The following is a 19350-nucleotide window of genomic DNA, read 5'->3' as shown; positions in this document are numbered from 1 at the left end:
AAATTCTATGATTTTGTCATTTTTTAATGCAGAGTAATACTCCATTGTGTATAAATGCCACATTTTTTTTTATCCATTCGTCTATTGAAGGGCATCTAGGTTGGTTCCACAGTCTTGCTATTGTGAACTGTGTTGAAGATGTTTTCTACCAGTACATAAATTTAAAAGAGCAAGATAAAATGCACAATAGCCAGTCCAGTTTGCTCAAGACACTGAAATGGAGTAGATGAACACAGCGAGTTGCTAGGGAAATTTCAATGGAAGAAGTATCCTATTACGGTATTCAAACAGCAACCAACACAAATGTAGACAAAGGAATTCAATATGCAACAGGAATGTGCATTCTTAAATATTTACATTGAATCAGGACTAAGCCAATGTACTTTATAAAGTCCCATGAATAATCCCAATACATGGGCTGACTTCCATGTTACTAATTTGGTATACTGGACTCTGACTAACAGATACTAATCGGAGCATACAATAATAAGCTCTGCAACCTTTCCTAGTGTAGTTTAGATTGGAAGTACAGACTAAACAACAAGGCTAGGAAGCTGTAGTAAAACAGTTATAACATTTGATATTAAATTATTTTTTTCTGCCTCTAATTGATTTCTTACCTGAGTAATTAAAAACTTCGTTATGTGCTCTGGCAACCTGCCCTTTTCACTTGACAAGATCATCTCCAACATGTCTCCATGGAGTTTTTCCATAACAACAAACACTCTTTCAGGCGTCTCAAACATACACTCCAAATTTACAACACCAGGGTGATGAAGGTTCTATTAAAGATAAATAAAGCACTTGAAGAAAATGAGTTTTTTGATACTGTTTGGCAAGCTCACTGATTATACAAAACTGTTCAAGCTCAAAGCTATGGAGAAACCCACACTTAAGATTTTTTTAACACCTCTAAATTCCACATGTGCTGCCTTATATTTTTGAAATTCTAATGTCTCCAAAATATACATCTTTACTTTCTATGCCTAGTGAAATTATTTCTATGCTAAATTCCAACTTCCAGCACAGTGAATCGCTAATTAGGTTTTAATTAGAATACCATACTGAGAAATCTGCAATTTCTTCGGATCATCTCCAATATTAAGCGTACTGTCCTAAAAAGGCATACTAGGCCACCTCTACACAACTGGTAAAAATTCAATGTAGAAAAGATGAAATTCACACATGGAGTGCATCTGACTGTGCTGCAGTCTTAGCCAAAACCTTTTGAAGTTGCTGTGCTCCTGGAGGCATCAGAGAAGCTCTTATACAGAGTGAGTATCCTTATGTACACAGCAAAAAAGTTATGATTGAAGCTTGCTTTGTCTACGACACCATGCTACATGCTAGTCCTGCCCAGTTCTTGGGCATTTCATAAACAGCTCCACAATAAAGATATGGTGAGTAATGGTAGGCTTCATTTTGCTTACCTGATAATAATCACATATATCAAGTAAAATTACACTTTCAACAATGCTTAAATCAGAGAGTTATTCTACGTCCTAACAAAACCCTTTGGCCATTTGACATTTATTTATTTATATAAAGTGCATGACAACAAACAAAAAATTGTAATATTACAAAACAATTGTATGTTCCAGTTACATTTCAATGAGGAAATAAACAAGTTTCATTATAAACAAAAATTATCTACCCCCACAAAATCAGGATCTAACTTAAATAACAGAGCTGAACAGAGGGAAAAAAAATTTCATTGAGTGATAACAATTTTATATAAAATGAATTTTTTACTACTTAAAACTTGAAATAGCTCACTAGAAACCTCACAAATGAATTCTGGAGAGCAGAGGCTATGGTTGAATCCACAGTGTTGCATGGCCCTCCCTGCTTGCCACTTGCAAAGAACTTCATGCACTGCTGGGTACAGAGCCAGGCTATGCTTGGGGTAAGCTCCCATGTTAATAAAGTCTCTCTATGGGGGCTATTTTGATCTTTGCCATAGACATTTGATGAGTCTTTTTGATTCTAATGTCTTGGAGCCTGCTTATGTGGCATAATGTGGTTAAAGAATTTATTAATGTGATCTGAGCAGATGCTTACACAACCATCTAAAAGCCTTTCACCTCTCAAGGGCTAGAATCATTCTTGAAACTGCTGTACTGTAAACTAGTCAAATCTGACTACTTCCCATAGACAAGGCCTCCAGCGTTGTTCTATCGTGGTCAGAGCAAAGGCGTATGGAGAGAGGTTGGGATTAACAAAGCTCACACTATCACTACTCTCTTTTTCTGACTTCCTACAAATAACACTAGATAGGCAGTTGGCTTTGAGTATTGTGGGTACCAGATTCATAAGTGGGAAACTAATATAACCATCTAGAGTACACTTATATTTGATATGTGGATTGTTCATACAGAAAACTTCCCCAGTGTTGTCACAGTCCCTATTTATTACATCCCCTTTCCTGGCAGAGGAACCACACTCACTTGACAAATCACTGGCCTTCAAATGTCCAAGGCCTCAGCTGTCCTCTCTTAAACTAATGATCACAGCAGAAGCTTTAAGATTGCATGAGAGTGCTGCTGAGGTTCTGACTCTCCTGGGACAAACCACTAAGAGAGGGAGATGTGCCAAGAGCACCTTCCTCTTTGAGTATCTTCCCAATCGATTCTTTTTTTTTTTTTTTTTTTTGAGAGAGAGAGAGAATTTTTTTTAAAAATATTTGTTGTTTAGTTTTCAACGGACACAACATCTTTGTTTGTATGTGGTACTGAGGATCAAACCCGGGCCGCACGCATGCCAGGCGAGCACGCTACCGCTTGAGCCACATCCCCAGCGCCCCCAATTGATTCTTACTTCTATTTAATCCAACTTTAAGCACTTAGGCAGTGTTCTGGGGAGACTGGCTTCCTTAAATGACCAAAGCTTTTATGTCTGAGTAAGGTGCAAGTACAATGAATAGGAAAGGGGCAGACTAAAAGAAATAGACAGCAAGGCTGGGGGTCTCCTGTGTATGGGCAGAGGGAAAGGTAAGGCACAGTAACCTTGAGGCCCAGAGAGGGCAGGAGAGGAAGGGAACTGTTCGGTAACTGGGTAGCCTACTGCTTCTGCTAACCTCGTCTGAGACTCTGAAGGTTGGAGGAGAAAGGAGTCTGCAGATGACCTGGAAGATCCCCTGAACAGATTATCTGAATATATCTGTAACATCACTCCTCATGTTCCTCTTCTTATATTTCTCTTAGTACGTGAGTTATTAGAAGTGCTGAAGTCTTTTACTCATTATATTCTTTTTTTTCCTTTTCCCCACACCACAACATAACTTGAGCAAGCCCTATAACAGATGGTAAAACTTTAACATATGTTTTCTAATTGGAGAATTCCCAGAATATTTTAGGCCAAAACAACAGGAAAGATTTGCGAAGGTGTTCGCTAGCACCTATTTTGTGATATATTCATTGTAATCTTTGCAGGACTTCACAAATGTCTTCTAATGCATCTGTATGAAGGAAAATTTTGCTATTTTCTGATATTGGACTTTGAGTGTGGTTAGGTATATAGATTAAAGAAGAAACAACCTAATTCAATGAAAGCATCTTACTAAAGGCCATGTATAAACAACTGGAAAAGTTTTACAGAAGTTCACATGCTCACTGCACTTGGCCATTGCTCTTTTACAAAAGTCTTTGTGCTTTACAGGTTTCCTAAAGAATCATTGAGCGACAGCTGAAAAATTTTCCAACAGCAAAATGGTTTTGCTATTTTTGAATGGTTGGTATATAATAAATTGTTATTTAAAGTATGATATATACCTGAGACAGAGGCATCACAGAGTTTTTTTTTTTTTTTTGCATCGAACCAAATGTCCAAACATTTATATCTGACAATTAAAAAAAAAAAAAAAAAAGAAAAGAAAAGAGGATACAAAGAATCACGTCTTATTTATCTAAATTCCCCATGCTATACTGATGAGGAGTATTTCTTTAACCTAGAGAACAGACTTTTTGAAGACTTGAAATAGGAAGAGAATCAAGCTATATTTTTTCTATTTTCATATGTAATTTATGATGTTATTTTTTAATACCTTAAGAACAATTTTAAGATAAGTCTAAACCAATGTGGTCCGTGTGATTTGATCATACTTTTAATTTTTTCACATAAAATAGGAAATAGCTTTTTAGTCTTTTCTTCCTAATGTCCAAAGTGAATTTTAAAATGGCAGGAAGATCGCAATATCAACTATGGCACAGTTATGTGTGAAAAAGAATTTTTGCTAAATTCTCAGGCTTACCTCAGGAATTCAGATAATAAATTTTGTAGCAGTACAAGCTTCTACAGGACTCTTTGACCATCTGTTTGTTGCATTTAAGTAATTTCATTTTCAGGAAATGAAACATTTGGTCAAGGACAGGAAAGAATAGTGCACATTCACACATAACAGATTGATGACATATCCATGGGGTGACTAGAAGTTGCTTCAAGTCTGGGACAAAATATCACTCAGAGATCAAAACAAAAATTTTTGTGATACAAGTTGCCTAGAAAATTCTTAAATGGAAACTAGTCACTAGGTGCAAAGACTTTTATAAAAAAAATATTTTGTTTAAAAAATAATAAACTAATACTAATCCTTTAGTTTATATGTACATTTTAGCTTATATTTTGGATTCATGTTAAACAATATGCTTTAATATCAATGTATAAGTAGTAATTTCCTTAATACTACTAGGGTTGCTTTATTATAAGTCTGGAGTTGAGAATTTATTCTATAAAGTTAGATGTTATAAATTTGCTTTATGTTTCCAGTCTTTGTTTCACCTTCAATTTTTAGGATTATTCTACTCAAATTTAAGAGAGATGAGAAAAAGAAAAATTAGATTCAACCTTTCTTTTCAAGATTTTTTAGGAGTAAAACAGCTTTCATATGAGAACTTCCAACTACTCTTCTATTAAATGACTAAATGATGTAGCTCACATTGAGACAGGGAAAAGAGAACAGTGAAAAATCCAGTATCTAAATTCTAAATGGCAAACAGCAGAAGGAAGACTGTTCCATTGCACAGCAAGGTATGTGGGTTATGAAATGTCCTCTTCGAAGGTACAGTACTAAAGCAATAACCTTGTTTATTCTCATTCCTGTTAGTTTCCCAGGATTGAGAAAAGAGCATGCCATCATAAACATTTTCTAATTACAATCTTTCACAATTTCTACTTCATTTAATGGTCCTAGAAATCACACTCACCTAATGCTTTATGAAAGAGAAATAGCCTATAATTCCCTGGTAAATGCTTAAAAGTCATCTTATAGAGAGCATATATAATTATAAAATACTTTTTGTTAAAAATAATGCTCAATTGATATGGTAAATTCCCCTGAAATGCAGAATCTTATATTTACCTGTTTTGTTATGTTCATTTAAATGAAAAATGTCCAGCAATGAATCAGTGTCTCTCTATATGAACTTATTCTTCCAATGTTTCCTCTTTTGGTGACTGATGACCCACCCAGCTCAGAGAGCTGAGAGTCATCCTAAACATGTACTTCTTCACTTGAACAACAGCCATTCTCTAACGTGTTTGGAGTCAACCTCCTTAATCTCTCTCATTCCTGCCTCCTCCTCATGGTTATGCCTTGGTTTGAGCCCTTAAGTCTTTCCCAAGGACCTGCTACCACCTTCCAACTGATCTCCTTTCTTAGGTTTTGTTCTCCAATGCATTCTTCCAAAGGTTGTCACTCTGATCTTCCCAAAGTGATTCTGATCACACCACCAAGCTTCCAGCCCACATGTGAATCACCACCACCTTCAAGATAAGGTGTTTCCCTTCAACAAGGCACACGAAACCCTTCACGATCAGCTGCTTCTCTTCCTCCCACTTGAATATTTCTCCAACCTTTTCCTCTCCTCTTCCACATATCCAGCCTTCTCTGTTGACTTACTGAAACATTTTCACAATAAGCCACACATAATCTTTCTATTTTTTGAGGCATACTGTTTCCATAACCTGAACCACCCATTGGCTGGTATGAATATCTGGTTGGAGGCAACTTTCATTGACTCTTTAGAGCCTGACTTGGATCTCTCCATTTCCAGAGCCTTCAGTGCAATCTTCTTTTATGACTTTTATCTTTATTGGCAAGTCTATTTCTCTTACCTATAAAACTACAAGCACCTTAGTGCCTATAATTTAATTAACTGTGTTCCTAGTCTAGTGCCTGGTATACATTAAAGATTCATCGTAAGTTTGTTAAATTTTGTTGAAAGACAAAGAAAACCTCTATCTCCTTAATTTTCATTAAGTGAATACTAATCTTTAATATTTAAATGCCTTTATTTCAGATATGCTAATATATATCTGACATAGTTAGCCACAGTTCACAACAAATGTGATAGTGACAGTCTCTCTTCAGAAAAAAATAAAATATATGACTTTTTCATTATGAAGTGACTTCAGTCTCAGGATTCTGATAATAGATAATTGATCATAAGTAACAATTTTTATGATAAATATCAATGATATGTGTTATAGTTTAGATTTGAATTGTCTCACAAAGACTCCTGTGTTTATGGCTTGGTCCCTAAAGGAGCAATGTTCAGAGGTGGGGCTTTTGGGAAGTGATTGGATCATGAAGACGCTGACCTTCTCTGTGGGATAATAATTTGATGACATTATTGAGAGGTGGTAGAAGGTGTAGGAGTTGAGATATAGTTGTATGGTGGATCCTTGAGGGCATACCCTTGGAGAGTATATGTTATCCTTGGTCTCTTCCTTACTCCCTTTTTGTTTTCTTGGCTGCCATGAGCTGAGAAGCTTTCCTCCACCATGCCCTTTCACCATGATGTTCTGACTCACCTCAGGATAAGAGCAATGGAACCAGCAGATTACGGACTAAAACCTCTGAAGCTGAGTCAGGATAAGTCTTCCGTAAGTTGTATGTTAGGTATTTTGGTCAAGTGACAAAAAGCTGACGGATACAATATAGCTGTGAATATCATATGCTACCATTGATATGAGTTACAAAATGATTTCCCTTAGTGTCAAGGACAAGATAGTTTTCTTTACTTTCCAGGTATAACCTCTTAAAGACACCAGATTTGTCCACTGTTTTGGAAAATTTTAAACATCTTTGATAGAAAGAAAACCAGGATCTTCCCCCTATCTAGGTGATCCGTATTTATTTTACACTTAGTTCTTAATAAGGAGAAACCATATCAAATCATTCTCAAGGCAACAAGAGAGCAGAAGGCAGCGGCAGCTAAGTGATGTAGTCAGTATATCCCTTCTAAATTACACCCTTCCCATCATGCTAATTCTCCCTATGTGATTTGTGAAAATCTTCCCACAATTTCATTATTTTCCTGAGGACGAGAAATCAAGAATTGAAAATGGGCTGTTCACACAATAATGAACACTGTACCCTCTGCCCCTTACTTAGGAAAGGGCTTTCAACTTCCTTGTTTTCTTTGGGTTTTCCGTTTAGACCACAACAGACGTATCTACAGGGATGGTCCCAAATCCTGCAGCATGATTTCAGGAGCAAGACCTCTGGAGACAGGCTTTCTGAGTTTGAATTCCAGCTCCCGACTTTCTGGTAGTTATCCAGACTCTCTGAGGATAATAATATGTCTAACAGTCAAGGATTATCATTTAACATATAAAAAATACTTGGAATTTTCCCTGGTACATAGTAAGGGTAGGTATTATTATTATTGGGCAAATTTCCTGGCATTTTAAAAGGATCTAAGCACAATTTCTTGCTTCACTTGGGTCACTGAAAGTTTATGGTGAGTGCAGGGAAGAAAACATTCTTTGGCCTTTCGCCTGACAGAGACTACACCAGATTAAGTACAACCTGCCACAAACATGTACAGCCTCATTTGTCATGCCCCATTTTTCTCCTTGCTGTTTGTGTGCATTTATTAAAAACAACACACATTTATTATCTTACAGATGTAGGTCAGAAGTCTGGTGAACTCAGCTGTTTTCTCTGATATGGTTTTCCTAAGCAGAAATCAAGCTGTTGGCAAGCTGTTCTCTTATTTGTAGGCTCTGAGGGAGAATTTGCTTCTAAGATCATTTAGGTTGCTGACATAATCCAGTTATTTGGACTGCAGAGGTGAGGTCCCTGTTTTCTGGCTGGCTGTGAGTGAAGGGACTCTCAGCTCCCTGACACTGCCTGAATTCCTTGTCATATTGCCCATCCATCTTCTGCCCAGCTACTGTGTGCTGAGTCCTTGAATTTCAAAACTCCCATGGCTTCTTCCAGCAGGAAAAAGAGATCTGCTTTTAAGGAGTCATAGGATTAGATTAGACTCACCTGGAAAATGCCAGCTCATTTTTTAAATTTTAAGATCTATTTCCTGAATTACATCTGCAAAGTCCCTTTGCCACCTACGATAACATATTTATTGGTTCTGTGGACTAGATATGTATATCTGTGGGGCACCATACATATCACAGCATACAAAGCCTCCATTATTTGGTCTGCCTACCACTTCCCTCAATTCTAGAACAAGAATGAGAGATTTTTGGCTTTTTGGAACTGAAGGAAAGAGTCAGAAAACACTTGTAATAAAATTTATTGTTTATATTACTTATAAGTGAACATATTCCAATCTACTCAAGTCAAGTGAAAAAAAAAAGTTTAAAGAAGTCCATATACATATCACCTAACTTCAATGGTTATCAGTATTTTACCAATGTTGACACATTTAGTTTTTCATTCTCCATTTTTTTGTTGTTTCAATGTATCTTTGATTGGAAGAAAATACCTATTTAGGAAGATTAAAAATGCAGATTCAGCTTGACATGACTGTAGCCATATTGAGCTGTAAAGGCTAGGCTTACTCCAGATTAACACTATTCAGGGTTTCCTGCATTTTCCCCAGTATATAATGAGTAGAACAAACCATCAAAATGGTATGGAGTCTTACAACTGGACCCTTATGCCAGAAATGTACCTGACTCTTTGATATTAGCTTAAGATAAACCAGGTATATTCTGGCTTAGATGAAGTCTCTTTTGACCTAACAAATCAAGTTAGTCAGCTTTGTGTCATGTGACTAAAATACCTTACAAAAACATTAAAAGGAAAAAAAATATTTTGGCTTATAGTTTCAGAGGTTTTAGTCTAAGGTTAGATAACTCCTTTACAGAAACATCATGGTAGAATGGCATGGCAGAGAAAGGCTGCTCAGCTCATGGCAGCCAGGAAATGGAGAAAAGGAATGGGGGGGCAGGGAGAGAGAGAGGAAGTGCTAGAGAGCATAAGTGCATGGGAGAGAGATGCCAGAGAGACAATAAGTCCTTCCAGGTCATGCCCCTAGTGAACTACTTCCTCCAACAATTTCCCACCTCCCAGTAGTCCATTCAGCCACCAATGGATTAATCCACTGTTGAAGTCAGAGCCTCATCACTTCCCCAAAGCCCCATCTCTGAACACATGGGACTTTGAGGGCCTTTCCAGATCCAAACCACTCACCATTCCCCTCCTTCTGACACAAAATGCAGGAATTTACTTGATCTTGCTACCACCCAGGATTACATTTCCATTAGTAACCTCCCCTTTGCAAAAAACAATATGTGTTCTGCACAATCTTGGATCTGTCTTTCTCTTTTCTTTGGTCTCAAGTCATTGGGTCTGGTTCTTTTTATTTTTTAAGAGAGAGAGAGAGAGAGAGAGAGAGAGAGAGAGAGAGAGAGAGAATTTTAATATTTATTTTTTAGTTTTCGGTGGACACACCATCTTTGTTTGTAATGTGGTGCTGAGGATCGAACCCGGGCCACACGCATACCAGGCGAGCGTGCTACCGCTTGAGCCATATCCCCAGCCCCTGGGTCTGGTTCTTACATAGTGCATTGTTCTGAAATAACTGGTGAGATGGCCAGGAAATGGACAAGGGAAAGAAAATGTACAAGGAGGAAATCTTGGGGACAGCCATCTATCTTTGTATGAGGAGGGGTGGCCTGTATGTTAAACTCTGGCAAGTAAGCAATGGGAGACCCCAAGATCAATGGATTTAGAGCACTGTGGTAAGAAAGGGTGGCATCTTACCACTACATTGGGGTGGTGTTTCTGTGAGCAGTTCCATTGGCTCCCAATGCCCACATAGCTGTGAGTGAAAGGATAATGAAATTAGAAGCACAGTTATAAAGTGAAAGAGATCTTTATCTCTCTACCTTTCACTTAGCCTTTAACCTGGTTAAAAAAGTAGAAACTGAGATGCCAAGTTTGAAACCCTAGATTGCTGCTCTGTGTGGCTGGGGAAAAGAACTGGAAGAGAAAACAGGTGCAAGCTATTATCTTTTATCTTGAGATCAGATGGGATGCAAAGAAATGAAATCCTTGGGAGAAGGGTAGTGTGGAAGAGGCAGAGATTGAAATGATAGAGGACAGGGGATCTCTTGCCTATGAGCCTTGCTTTTTCTCTCCACCATTATTGCAATTTAAAGCAAGGGCACAAAATATTCAGATGCAGGAGGTGGGTACTTTCGTTCAGGAAAGGACAACTATTCAGGATTATACTGCTGCAGAATTTCTACATACTGCAAAAACTTTTAAACAACTGCCTCGTGAGAGTCTGAATGCCTGGATGGTATGACTCTGGGACACAGGAGGAAATTGCATTTCTCTGGGGAAAGTGAAGCTGAGAAAATGAGTACTATTATCACTTACCCAGTCCTTAGGTGGCACCTAAATAATGATCGCCATATCCAAGGAAATCATTCCCTTCTAGATTATATCATTTTAGGAATGAGAGCAGCATGCCCAAATGAACAGCATCTGTCAGGAGAAGGATCCCCATGGAAAAGCACCGAGGAAGCCCAGGGTTTTCTGCATGAACTGAACATGCAATAAGCCATTTATATGCAGGTCCTTTGGTCAAGGACCTGACCAAACCATTTTTATAGCCAGAATGAAATAAAAACTTATACCTCCACCTTGAGAATGATATAGCCCTTCTCCCTTCCTCCTCAACTCAACTGTCAGGATGTTTATGATGTTTACTGCTGACCAGGGAGAGACTGAATGTGGTAGGGACAGGGCTTTGTCACAAATCCTGATACAAAATAAGGACAGATAAAAATGAGAGAGAAAAAAGAAATAAGAAACTAGTTAAAATAACAACAACAACAACAACAAAAACCTGATGGGGCATGATTTGCTTTGTACCAGCATCCTCAGTGAAAAGCTAAACCACCTAATGCATCTCAGTATCCTTAGGGATGGAACTTAAGCCTAAATAACAGTTCCATCCTTTCTCCTCTGCTCCTCCTACAGGGGAGGGTGAGGAATTTCTGTGCTCCTGTTGTTTTGTAGGTTATTTGGGTGGATACACCCCTCACTCCCCATGATGAGGGGCAGGGGTACAGTTGCACCACAATAAGGGCTATAGAGTACGATCAGAGACTCACCTGGAACTCACTATTTACTGGTTCTTTATAAATAAAGGGAAGACAATTGATCCATATTTGATGCTAAGTTCTCTCATTCCTGAAAACATTCTAGGGATGGATATTCCACTAGGAAAGACTTATAGGCCTCTGTGGGGAGGTCAAGATACTGGTAGTAAAGGTGGTATGGAGGAGGGAGACACCAAGGGATCTTGTCAGCCTTGCCACCTCTAGGCAGGTAGTAAGTACCAAGCATTAGCTCTGTTAGATTCATGGCACCAAATAGGGACTTGTAAAGGTAAATCTGTGCCATACAATAAAGTAGAAATACAGACAACAAGCTTATTCATAATTGCCAAAACTTGGGAGCAACCAAGATGTCCTTCTGTAGATGAATATATAGATTCTGGTACATCCAGACAATGGAATATTATTCAGCCCTGAAAAGAAATGAGCTGCCAAGCCATGAAAAGACATGGAAGACCTAAACATCTATTACTAAGTGGAAAAATGCAATCTGAAAAAAATACATACTGTGTAATTTCAATATGTGATACTCTGGAAAAGGCAAAACTATGGACAGAGTAAAAATTTCTGTGGTTGCCTGCATTTGGGAAAGAGGGAGGGATGAATAAGTGAAGCAGAGAGGACTTCTAGGGCAGTGAAAATATACTGTATGATAGACACTACAATGATGGATACAAGTTATTACACGCATTTAAATCCACTCAATTTATAGTCAAAGAAAACCTAATGCAAACTATGGATTTATGGTGATTGTGTCAGTTGTAACAAATGTTGATACTTATTATATGTTGATACTTATTATATGAAGATACTTATTAAGTGAGGAGGTTAAGGCAGCAGGTATTTGGAAATTCTCTATTCCTGCTAACCTAAAACTGCTTTTAGAAAAATAGTCTTAAAAAATTCTCTACAATTAAAACTGACCCAAACAACAAAAACTAGATGTATTTAGTCCATCATCTGAGATCATACACAGGGGTACATAGATCATACACAGATCATACACAGGGGTATGGTTGGCACTAACATTTCTATCTGACTGAATTTTGCTGAAACTTTAATTTTGGGGGGAGACAAAGGGAGTGAGATTTTTATCACAAAACTCAAGAAAGATCCTCACCCAGCCAGGATCTTGTACACATGACAGTATACACCTCCTAACTCCCAAACTAGGCTAGAATTTAAAGAGGAATTTTGGCAAATAGATGTAATATTTGAGAAGCAACAGCAAAGCCTATGAAGACAGAAATTAAGGGCTTCCCAGCACCTTTTTAAAAACCAGTTTTAGTAAACATTCCATCGATAAACTACGTCCCTCTTTTATTCATGCCAATACTGGGTTTGTGTTTAGGGGAAAGACAGGAAAGAAAACATGGCTTGTTTTAATAAAGAAATAAGACTTTGTACAATACCAAGATATTTTATCCTAAATAAAATGGAAAATCAATCAAATACCTTTTTATATTTTATACTGAATGCACAGAAATGAATGCACATGGTTTATTTTCTGTTTACCTACCTGGCTGGAGACATGAACACATAAGTCCAAAGTGTAATTTTTAATAAATTGTATCACTGTAGACCAACTTCTATATTTAGAAGTCAGCCAGCACTCCAGAAAGCAAAACATTCTATTACCAGGTTAAACGCTCTGTGTAGGCATAGAATGCACAACAGGAACTGGAGTAAATAGATAGGTCTCCTGAACAGGAACAGAAGACAGAACATGATATTCCAAAAGGTCAAATTATACTGTCTTACATTTGTATAGGATTCCATGGCAAAATTAGCTTATTAAATGGCATATTATCAAAGTGAAATAAGATCTTAATTATGGAACTTCTCTAAATCTTTCATAAGTGAAAGGGTATGTTCACTTCCAAGATGTGGATGATCTACAGATAGCACATATATTCCCAACTCTGTCAATAAAGAAGCTTCTTCCCCTTCCTTCCATGAGGGAGCTCACAAGACTGTGTATGCTCTTTCAAAAATATGTTGGGAAATACCGATTAAAAAAATATTTTATATATTATTCATTGAATTCCCCAAATACTCCCGTGAAGCAAGCACACCACACATGGTTTCTAGTCCATAATTTAAAAAATCAATTTTGAAAAAGATTTACTGAAAAATGGAAAAGTTTTTACTTGGAATCTGGAACCTTGGAAACTAGGTTTTCACTGTGACAGACGTGTTTGTGACCTAACATTTTGGAAACTTTCTAAATTATCATTATTTTTTTCTTATGGGATGTTTCTTTTCTTTTTTTCTCTGTATTTGACTATGTATTGCCTAATTTATAGGCTTTATTTTTTGGAACATGGATATGACAACAAGATTAACTTACAGATGCAAAATATTTCTTTCCTAAAGAATTACATGAATCTGGGTATAGTGGTGCACACCTGTAATCCCAGGACTTCAGAGGCTGAGACAGGAGTATCAAAAGTCAAAGCCAGCCTCAGCAACTTAGTGAGACCCTCAGCAACTTAAAGAGACTCTTCCCTTTAAACTAAAAACTAAAAAGGTCTGGGGATGTGGCTCGGTGGTACAGTGCTTCTGGATTCAATCCCTAATATCAAAATAATAATAATAATTATTATTATTTCATGAAAATTCTTTCTGCAAATAAATATGAAGACATATTTGAAGAAACATAATAAACATATTAGATGAAAGGGAAGTATAAACTAACCTCTCAACACACACTACAAAAAGTACCCACATTATGCACATTTTATCCTCTAGAAAACTAATTGATTTCTTCATGATTAAATAAAAACACCAGTTTTGAAATTTTTTCATTTTCCCACCCACATTTTGTAATGTTTTTCTCTGATTCTCTCTTGTGATTATCTCCTCCCCACCTATGCTTTAACAACCAGAGAATACACTTTTAAGCTTGCTCGGTGAAGACAAATCACTTATTTTTTTTTTCTGGACAAAAGGGAATGAAGGTAAGAAATATTTTATTCTTTTATTGCCATGACCTGCAAAGTTGTGTATCACCGGACTCCTTATTGGTGGCTACATGATTCATTTAACAAATATGCACTAAGTGCCTAGAGGGCCCAGGCATTGTGCTAAGGCACATTCAGCCTCATTCCAGGAACGTATACATGTAAAGGAGTGATTTAACAGCATTAATTTCAAATACTAATATTTTAATACACTAGAAAGTCAAAACTCTTTAAACTTCTTTTTGGGAGGGGTGGGGTACCAGCAATTGAACTCAACCACTAAGCCACATCCCCAGCCCTATTTTGTATTTTACTTAAAGACAGGGTTTCACTGAGTTGCTTAGCACCTCAATTCTGCTGAGGCTGGCTTTGAACCTACAATCCTCCTGCCTCAGCCTCCCAAGCCATTGGGATTACAGGCATGTGCCACTGCATCTGGCGAAAAGTCTAAACTTTCGACAAAATAGTTCCAGATATTGACTTCAAAATATAGAAGCAAATATAAAGTTTTTAGAATTCTTTTTGAGGGCATATGAAGAAAATCAAAGACCACAGTTCTAAAATGATTAAAAGTGTTCTACGGATTCTTAGAGAATATTTATTTTACTGAGGTGCTGGTTCTTTCTGCCATTTCTTTAAGTATACAGCCTATGAATCTTTCAATTTCTCCAATACCTCGTTCCCCTTTGAAGCTCCTCCTTATGCCAATGCTGTGGCTGCAGCCATGATCCGTGGTCTGTTTTACTATGTTTCTACAGCCATTCTGGCTTGGAGCTCATTATATCTGATTATCTAAATAGATTATAAATACCTTAATGAATTTCAATCATTTTATGAGGTCCAGAAGTCTAGCAATTTCTTCACTTAAAGGAAGAAGTGCTTCGCATGTATTAATGAAAGTCCTAATATTTTCACTAATTGAGGGGAAAGTGTTCTTGCCTCGGAAACTGGAATAATAGCAAAATTGACAAAGTCAGGGAGATAGTATCTTTCAGAGAAAGACATTAGTATTAAATGTGTGGTTTTAAGTAGGTTGGTTGCAATGAGTGGCACAACAACAGTGGAGATGTCCTAAGGGTAGAATATGAGAAGGAGTGCCTGTGAAATGTTAGATCTCAAGAACTATATTAAGGAATGACCTCAAGACATAACAATACGACTGTCCTATTTTTTTTTTTAAATTTCTCCCACTGGACTAATTTTATTTCTTAACAGCACTGATCAGTTGTTCCTTTTTAAATCTCCCTCCTCACTGTACCTTGTGCTTACCTTCCCTGCCAACCCATCCAACTTTCTTCCTGGACTTGTCCCTTCTTTCATCTAAATGATTCACACAGACTTAAAATTCATTCCCAGAGTGAGGTCATCCATTTTGACAGTGAAAGAAAGATATTCATCTTCCTCTCCATTCCACTGACTTTGATTATGGTACTTTTTAGGAATAAATCACAGAGTTGGTGAGTTGAAATTCCAACCCCCACTCCTATCTGCATTACCACTCTATCTTTTCAGATCCCCAAAGTTAATCTTTGAATAAAAAAGTAAAATGCATGGAGAAGACTTTTGCAAAACAATCCATAAATAATCCTTCTCAACTAGCCAAACAATTAACCATTAGTAGCAAATGCAGTCTAACCTTTTGCTGGTAAGATATAATAAAGGGTATCTTATGCGATAGGATAGTATTTTGTATGATTTAATTAATTATTCAACAAATACTTATTAAGTACCTAATACATGACAGAAATAATTTCTGATATTAGAGATTCACTAGTGAATAAAATGATATCTGCCATGTTGATTTTTTTAAATGGACACAATACCTTTATTTTATTTGTTCATTTTTTCTTTTTTATGTGGTGCTGAGGATTGAACCCAGTGACTCACATGTGCTAGGCAAGTTCTCTACTCCTGAGGCAGGACCCCAGCCCTGCCATGTTGATTTTTATATAGTGGTAGGGCTTAAGTTGGGAGTAGGGCAAAGAACCCACAGAAAATATGCTGAATAAAATTCCATAATTTAAGGTCTGGTATTGTGATACCTCTTGCTTTGCTTTTCTCATTAAGGATTGTTTTGGCTATTCTGGGTCTCTTATTTTTTCAAATGAAATTCATGACAGTTCTGTGAAGACAGCTTTGGAATTTTGAGGAGAACTGCATTGAATCTGTAGAGCACTTTTGATAGGATGGCCATTTTTTTAAAAAAAATTTAGTTATAGATGGACACAATACCTTTATTTTATTTATTTATTTATTTTTATGTGGTGCTGATGATAGAACCCAGTGCCTCACACATGCTAAGCAAGCAGTCTAGCCACTGAGCCCAGCTCATTATGGACATTTTAACAATATTAATTCTGCCTATCCAAGAACATGGGAGGTCTTTCCATCTTTTAAAGTTTTCTTCAATTTCTTTCTTTAGTGTTCTGTAGCTTCCATTGTAGAAGTCCTTCACTTTGGATATTGACACTAAAACAGGCATGAAGACCAATTTAATACAATAGAAGACACAGAGACAAACCCACATAAATACAGTTATCTCATACTAAAGGTGCCAAAAACATACATTGGAAAAAAGATAGCCTCTTCAACAAATGGTGCTGGGAAATCTATATGCAGTAAAATGAAATTTAACCCCTATCTCTCACACTGAACAAAACAACTCAAAGTGGATGACAAGACCTAGGAATTAGACCAGAAACACTGAACCTACTAGAAGAAAATGTAGGCCCAACACGGCAACATATCAGCTCAGGAATTGACTTTCTTAAAGACTCCTCAAGAGTAAAAAGTAAAACAAAAAATTAATAAAGGAGAGAGTATCAAATTAAAAGCTTTATTTAAAGCAAAGGAAAAAATTAAATATATGAAGAGAGATTGGATTGCCACCTGCACCTCTGATAAGGCCTTAATTTCCAGGATATAGAAATAACTAAAAAAAAAATTGACACCAAAAAAACCCTCCACAAAACAAACAAATAAACAAATGACCCGCTCAATAATGAACAAAGGAACTAAACAGACACCTCTCTAAAGAAGAAATATAACAGTCAACAAATATATGAAAAAATATTCAACATCTCTAGTAATTATAGAAATCCAAATTAAAACTACAATGAGATTTCATTCTCTCCAGTCAGAACAGCAATTATCAAGAATATAAGTAACAATAAATATTGGTGGGATGCGGAGAAAAGGATACACTCATACATTGCTGGTGGGACTGCAAATTGGTGTGATCACTTTGAAATGTAGTATAGAAATTCCTCAAAAAACTTGGCATGGAACCACCATTTGACCTAGTTACCCCACACTTCGTATATATCTAGAGGATTTAAAATCAGCATACTAAAGTGATGCAGTCACATCAATGTTTATAGCAACTCAATTCACAATAGCTAAGCTATGGAGCCAATCTAGGTACTCTTCAATAAATGAATGGATAAAGAAAATATGGCCTATATGCACAATGGAATATTGCTCAGCTATAAAGAAGAATGAATTTATGACATTTGCCAGCAAATGCATGGATCTGGAGGCTATCATGCTAAGTGAAATAAGCCAATCCCCCAAAACCAAAGATCAGATGTTTTCTCTGATATGTGAAAGCTAATACACAATAAGTGGGGGCACTGTGAGGGGAAGAATAGATATATATTAAATTGACAAGGGGGAATGGAGGGAAAAGCAGGGTTTAAGCAAAGCAAAGAGAGCAGAATAAGTCTGATATAACTTTCCTATGTACATATATGAATACACTACAGTGAATCTTTCCATTGTGTACATCCACAAGAAATTAATTTTAAAAAAGAACAACTATGGCTAGGTCAATGGCAGAAATATCAAGAGAAGGAAGGGAGCAGGGGGTGGGGAGAAGGAAGGGGAAGGAGAGGTACTGGGATCTGAATTAGAACAAGATATATTCCATGCTTGTATAATTATGTCAAAATGGATTCTATCATACATAACTAAAAAGAACCAACAAAAAATAAACAAAATTGTATAATAGGTTAGAAAATGATAAGTGCGATGAAAAAAAAAAAAAAAAACAAAATGGAATAGAGTAAGAGCAGTACCAGGAAAGGGGTGGGAGAGCAGGTCTGCATGGACCACAACTTTATATAGAGTAACAGAATAGTGTTCACATATGTAGTAGTAGTAGTAGATGTGAGCAAAAATTCAAGTGATGTTAGTTTGAACCTCAGCATCTGGATAATGAATTTAAAATCCTTCCTGAGAAGGTAACATATCTGACAATGGAAAAAAGGTTTAAATGATTTTTGGTTTTGATTTCATATGGAAGACATGATGAGTTTCCTATTTTTGATGAACAGACAACATTGTGAACAGAGAACACAAAATATAGTAGCATTGACTGAACCTGAAAACGTAAAATGAAAACTGTGTTACATTGGCTGCCCAAAAGCATGAAATTTTTTTTTTTAGAAATTCTGAGCCCCCAAAAAGCCTGTATTATTTTTTCTATGTACAGAAGTCACGATTTGGTTTTCTGTAAACATAAGCTCCTTTAGGGTAGAAACCATACCTTTTAAACTTATTGTATGTAACTCAATAAATGGCTATTAAATAAAATAATAAATGAAGAAATACAATTTGTTTTGCTTTGTTGGCAATATTTGAAATAAATATTGTCTAATAAAATTGTGATTTAGAAATTAAGATCATCTTTCATAGTAAAAAGACAGTTATAAAAATAGTATTCATCAATGATCTAAATTGTGTATACAACAAGATAGCTACATTGACAACATTTAGCAAACTACTCAGTTTTCTATATAAATACATATATTACTATGTAAATAAAATTTTAAAAAGTTTTATCAACAAATTCTGGTTTCAAAAGAAAAAAGAACTGTTATTATTAAGGAATTAAGTGACATGCCCATTAGCAAATGAATGCCTACATGGAGAGATAAAATGGACATTAATAAAATCAAGAAGATCTGATTCTCGGACATATCTTTCATACCTGATATGCTGACAGTTA

General features: G+C 36.5%; 1 protein-coding gene across 3 annotated transcripts in view; it reads right to left on the bottom strand.

The window, feature by feature from the left end:
* Prkd1 (protein kinase D1) overlaps nucleotides 1–19350 on the bottom strand; it is a 306569-nt gene that overhangs the window by 22880 nt on the left and 264339 nt on the right. For all 3 annotated transcript variants that reach the window (XM_048798724.1, XM_048798722.1, XM_048798723.1), the window contains one exon: nucleotides 621–782. In XM_048798724.1, coding sequence (XP_048654681.1) covers nucleotides 621–782 — 162 coding nt within the window. The remainder of the gene's footprint in view (nucleotides 1–620; nucleotides 783–19350) is intronic.

Source organism: Marmota marmota, unplaced genomic scaffold (genome assembly GCF_001458135.2).
Source record: "Marmota marmota marmota unplaced genomic scaffold, marMar, whole genome shotgun sequence".
NCBI lineage: Eukaryota > Metazoa > Chordata > Mammalia > Rodentia > Sciuridae > Marmota > Marmota marmota.
This window is presented reverse-complemented; position numbering and strand designations above follow the sequence as displayed.